General features: G+C 37.0%; 2 protein-coding genes across 2 annotated transcripts in view; one reads left to right on the top strand and one right to left on the bottom strand.

The window, feature by feature from the left end:
- LOC100640640 (cytoplasmic dynein 1 heavy chain 1-like) overlaps positions 1-4,661 on the top strand; it is a 15,511-nt gene extending 10,850 nt beyond the window's left edge. The window contains 9 exon segments of the mRNA XM_020004140.1: positions 1-279; positions 326-500; positions 1,242-1,357; positions 1,560-1,748; positions 2,025-2,308; positions 2,721-2,863; positions 3,306-3,434; positions 3,736-3,906; positions 4,356-4,661. The exon segment at positions 1-279 is cut by the window's left edge and continues 113 nt beyond it. Of these exon segments, the coding sequence (XP_019859699.1) occupies positions 1-279; positions 326-500; positions 1,242-1,357; positions 1,560-1,748; positions 2,025-2,308; positions 2,721-2,863; positions 3,306-3,434; positions 3,736-3,906; positions 4,356-4,493 (1,624 nt within the window). The 3' untranslated portion in view covers positions 4,494-4,661.
- On the bottom strand, positions 4,616-5,330 carry LOC100640514 (allograft inflammatory factor 1-like). The gene is made up of 4 exons (XM_011409297.2): positions 5,291-5,330; positions 5,137-5,235; positions 4,945-5,008; positions 4,616-4,885 (listed from the first exon to the last, which is right to left on the bottom strand). Exons 1-4 carry the CDS (start codon positions 5,322-5,324, stop codon positions 4,801-4,803), a joined length of 282 nt encoding a protein of 93 aa, XP_011407599.1. The 5' UTR covers positions 5,325-5,330; the 3' UTR covers positions 4,616-4,800.
- Between the last annotated feature and the right edge of the window lie 7 nt (positions 5,331-5,337).

Raw genomic sequence — 5,337 nt, 5'->3', positions numbered from 1 at the left:
CCTAAGGTAAGCCATGCCTTCTTATACAGTCTTAACCACGCCTATATTTTAACCACACCCACTTTAGATCCCCGTTAATCTTTTGAGAACCTCACAGATCCTGACGTTTGAGCCTCCGCCTGGAATCAAGGCCAACCTGATTAGAACCTTTGCTACAGTACCAGTCACTAGAATGTGTAGGGAACCACACGAAAGGGCCCGACTTTATTTCTTACTGGCATGGCTACACGCCATCTTACAAGAGAGGCTGAGATACGCCCCGCTTGGTTGGACGAAAAAGTCAGTGTGTTAATGGGTGTGGTTTGTTTATTGGCCCCGCCCCTAGGTACGAGTTTAACGAGTCTGATTTGAGGATGGCGTGCGATACTCTTGACACCTGGTTGGATACTGTGGCCCAAGGGAGGACTAACCTACCACCTGATAAGATACCCTGGAGTGCCTTCCGTACTCTTCTCTCTCAGTGTATTTATGGCGGACGTATTGATAATGATTTTGATCAGGTAAATGCATATGCATGTACTTATGTTATGTAGCAAGTTTGAGCTGATTCCGATCAAATTTGGATTTTTTATGAATTTTTTAAGTTGTTCAAAAATTGGGTCAAAGTCCCTGTACTATAGTACAGGGGCGTCAGCCAAATTTTGCCAAAAATGTCAAGTAAATAATTTTCAATTTTTATAATATTTTCTGATACATATACATGTTCTTATGTTATGTAGCAAGTTTGAGCTGATTCCGATCAAATTTGGATTTTTTATGAATTTTTTAAGTTGTTCAAAAATTGGGTCAAAGTCCCTGTACTATAGTACAGGGGCGTCAGCCAAATTTTGCCAAAAATGTCAAGTAAATAATTTTCAATTTTTATAATATTTTCTGATACATATACATGTTCTTATGTTGTGTAGAAAGTTTAAGCTGATTCCGATCAAATTTAGATTTTTTACGAATTTTTTAAGTTGCTCAAAAATTGGGCCAAAGTCCCTGTACTATAGTACAGGGGCGTCGGTCAAATTTTGCCAAAAATTTCAAGTAGAGAATTCTCAATTTTTATAAAATTTTCTGATGCATATACATGTTCTTATGTTGTGTAGAAAGTTTGAGCTGATTCCAATCAAGTTTGAATTTTTTACAAATTTTTAAAGTTGCACAAAAATTTGTGTACTATAGTACAGGCATATTTTTATCAAAAACAGCCCCGAAATTTTCATTACATATTTTATATGTTCCTTCCTTTTATTCAGAGGTTACTTAATTCATTTGTGAGTCGCCTCTTCAGTGTCAAAAGCTTTGAAGTTGATTTCCCTCTCGTCTCTAATGTCGATGGAATCCGCAACGTTCCCATCCCCGAAGGCATAAGGTAAGACCATGCCTACCAATTAACCACACCCACAAGAGCAATGATGAGATCGCAGGGGTCCAGATCCTGCCGGAATGAGGGCAGGCGAAACTGCCGACTTGGCAGTTGGCGACATTTGCTATATCTGAGCTCTTAACATTAATATTTAATTTCTAAATAATTATTAAATTTTTATGATTTAACGTTTTATTATTTTTTAAAGACGTGAGCAGTTCCTGCAATGGATTGAGAACCTCCCAGTTCACCAGACTCCATCTTGGCTTGGTCTCCCTAACAATGCCGAAGTTGTTCTCTTAACTACCAAAGGATCAGCCCTGACTGCTAAACTACTTAAAATGCAGTCGCTAAGTGATGACGATGACTTCCTTTCTTCAGTTGGTACCACAATAACGTAAGAAATAAAAATAAAATAATTTTATTTACTTTTTTGCGACTCAAAGTTACAGCTGGTCTTGCGTTAGTGTCCAGTTGTCGTTCCCGTCGCATACACCAATAATTATTAATTAATTAATGTGTCTTCTATCCAGTGACATGTGCCATTGAATGATGTTACTGGACGCTTGGACACACACACGTCACATGACTATCACATGATCTATTATTATTGATTATTAATTAATTATCAAATGACCTCTCATTGATTGATTCCTCCTTTACTTTCACACAGTGAGAACTTGTCTAAGAAGAGTGATGGTCGCCCAGCGTGGATGAGAACTCTACACGTTACTGCTCTTGACTGGTTGAAGATCATTCCTCAATCTTTGAACGTTTTACGAAGAACAGCCGATAACATCAAGGATCCTCTGTTTAGGTTTTTTGAGAGGGAGATCACAAGCGGTTCTAAGCTACTGGCGACTGTCAGGAACGATTTGATGAATGTCGTTGAGGTTTGCGAGACCAAAAGAAAACAGACCAATTACCTTCGTACGCTGATTAGTGATTTAGCCAAAGGTAAGAAAGAGGGAAGGAAGTTGATCAATACTGTAGCATGATTGATGCATGAATTAAAAATTCCCCATCTCTTGTGAGGTTGATTACGACAAATTGCAATTGTAGAAATTTCCCCAGCCATGAATTATGCTTCCATTGTACTACCTTTATGCTTATATTTTATAAGGACTTTTGTTTTGTAACTTATTTCAGTATAAGATGTAGACTAATCTGTTTTGTTTTTCTATTCTTTGCAATGTTATTGTACATATCCAATATTTGTTTGTGTTTAAACTTCACTGTCAATTTACATGTATACATGCTTTTACAATGCATGTACATATGAAAATGACATATTTGGCGTCAGTTAAGTACATGTACATGTAAAAATAATGTGTAGTAACATTATCTCCCTCCTACTCCATTTCTTTAGGTATCATTCCAAGAAGTTGGTCTATATACATTGTTCCACCCGGTCTTACTGTATTGCAGTGGGTCGTTGATTTCAGTGAGAGAGTCAAGCAACTTCAATCAATATCGAATCAAGTCCTTAACGAAGGATCTCATGTTTTAAAAGTAATGATAAAAAGAAATGAGACAATTTCACTATTCTTGCTTTATTTGTTTTAATATTAAATATTAGTAGTAGTAGTAGTAGTACAATTCCAGCTACTTATTCCTTTTCTGGTTTTTTGTTTGCATGTACATAGTTATAGTAGTTTGTTTCATGTAATCCGTGCAAGCGGTAAACTGGCAGCTGCTATCCGCCTCTACTTTGTAGTATACATACATCGCTTGCCAAATTGAACAAATTTATACATTATATATAATCTTTGTTGCTTATTGACCTGTGAAAATTGTAACTATGTGTCTTTCACTTCCCCTTTCACCTCTCTCCCCCCCCCCTCTCTCTCTCTCTCCCTCTCTCTCTCCCCCCCTCTCTCTCTCTCCCCCTCTCTCTCTCTCCCTCTCTCTCTCTCTCTCTCTCTCTCCCTCCCTCTCTCTCCTATTCTCACAGTCTGTTAATGTCTGGTTGGGTGGTCTGTTTACTCCTGAGGCCTACATCACGGCCACAAGACAATTTGTAGCTCAAGCTAACTCCTGGTCACTTGAAGAACTATTCCTTGAAGTACTGGTAGATTTTAAGGTATAAAATACATACATGTACATACACAATTAAACTCATACTGTGTTGTGTGTATACATTCATTTCACATATTCTATTGTGCTTCTTTACTTTATAAAGTAGAAATTAAAAATAGTTTTTTCTTCTGATAGTGCCTGTATTATCATGAGGATAACACCACTATCTTCACTATGAATTTATAATCATATTATTACCAAACATAGCATTTCCATAGAGTTTACATTTGGCACTATTACACTTCGTTTTCCCATATTATTTGTATTGTTGTTATGTCACGTTCATGTTTGTCCAATCTCTATAGGGTCAATTGGATGACTGTAGTTTTGGTGTCACTGGATTGAGACTACAAGGAGCTAAATGTACCGCCAATAGGCTGTCACTAACTGCCACCATTGTCAATGAGCTTCCTCTCACTTGTCTGAAGTGGGTTAGAGTGAATCCTTCTGAAGCGTATAAGAAATCGCTAGGAAAGGTATATAGGAAGAGGGAGAGAGAGGAAAGATTGTCCTGTAGTGACTTTATCTGTGGCTGGCCTTGTTTATTCACCATTATATGCCATTACATATATATTTTATACATATGTGTTTAAGTAGAAGAGTGAAGTGTACAGGAAATTACTAGTAAAGGTCTAGAGAGCTTACAAAAAGGATGAGAGCTTATTTGTAGATGCCGTTACATATACATATGGGTTTAAGTGTATGATAGTAGAAGGGTCTATGGTTAGTAAACATAGTGTGTTTATATGGTATGTTGTGTGTGTGTTTTTATGATAATAATCTGTTAGTGTTTATCCCTTCAATGGAAAAGATCATAATCTCCTTCCCTAATAAGTGCATGTACCTTTACTTGAAGTTCAAACACTATCTGTCCCTTATGAGTAACAAGTGATATATTAGAGTCTATTTTTTAATGTTTTTTTAGGTTGTTTTGCCCGTTTATTTGAACCAAACTCGTTCTGTCTTGCTCTTTACCCTTTCCTTTGATGCCGACGGAGTTTCCGCTGACGGGGACCACGCCTATTACGAGAGAGGTGTGGCCATTTTGAGCTCTCCACTTTAATAGCAAAACCAAGTAGTGAACTTTGAACTTTAACAATTTAGTAGTAGTGGTAGTATAAAGCTGTAGTATTTGTAGGTAGGATGGTTTGTTTACAATCATCTGATAGCTCTAGTGATATTAGGTTTAGTTTGATTGCTTTATTCTTTTACAAAAATAAAATTCAAAAAATTTCCACTCGATAAGACGCTTGCTACTACTATTATTATCATTATTATTATTGTGTGTTATTTTGTAGCGATTACAATACAAGATGCAAATTATTTCGCAGTTTTCTTAACTATGTGCGTACTATAGCTGAGCTGTCTTCTCAAGGCAAATCTGCTAGTGATTTCTTGGGTGCTACGCCTTTTGGTCTTTCCTTTTCTTTCTTCATCTCTTCAAACTTTAGGATCCTAAGATAGCAAGATTCGTATTTGGTACTGAAATATGGGAGTATGAGTATCGGACTTACAGCTTCAGTATGCTGTTCTTTTTTCCAAGCATCATTGTTAGGAAGTCGGGATAGTTGATGGTGCCTGTGTAGTGCATGTGAGTGTAAACATGTACATATTGATGGTCACATGTTAGAATATGTTCCAGACATCTGTTTTTACTCGATATACTTCAATGGCTTACCACTTCCTCTCCTTTCCCCTCAGTTTACCTTTTTTAGTTGTGTCTACTTCTTGGATCATCTTCTTCAGCTCCAGGTGCGTCTTAGCTTGACCCAGTTTCTCCATCATTCGTTTGAGCTCCATTATATCTGAGGGAGAGAGAAAGAAATGAATACATTTTTGTTGTCTTATTTTCAGGCTCACCTATGTCTCCAGAGTGGTCTTCATCAAACTCCATAAATTGTTCTAAA

This window comes from Amphimedon queenslandica, unplaced genomic scaffold, assembly GCF_000090795.2.
Source record: "Amphimedon queenslandica unplaced genomic scaffold, v1.1 AMPQUscaffold_12378, whole genome shotgun sequence".
Lineage (NCBI taxonomy): Eukaryota > Metazoa > Porifera > Demospongiae > Haplosclerida > Niphatidae > Amphimedon > Amphimedon queenslandica.
The sequence above is the reverse complement of the archived record's forward strand: the minus strand, read 5'-3'. Positions and strand labels throughout refer to the sequence as shown.

Excerpts from the sequence above, each read along its gene's own strand:
- LOC100640514 (XM_011409297.2), bottom strand. The coding sequence starts at position 5,324 with ATGGAGTTTGATGAAGACCACTCTGGAGACATAG. Across the intron at positions 5,236-5,290 it reads AGACCACTCTGGAGACATAG|ATATAATGGAGCTCAAACGA; the intron begins GTGAGCCTGAAA and ends TCTCTCCCTCAG. Across the intron at positions 4,886-4,944 it reads AAGAACAGCATACTGAAGCT|GATCCTAAAGTTTGAAGAGA; the intron begins GTAAGTCCGATA and ends TTGCTATCTTAG.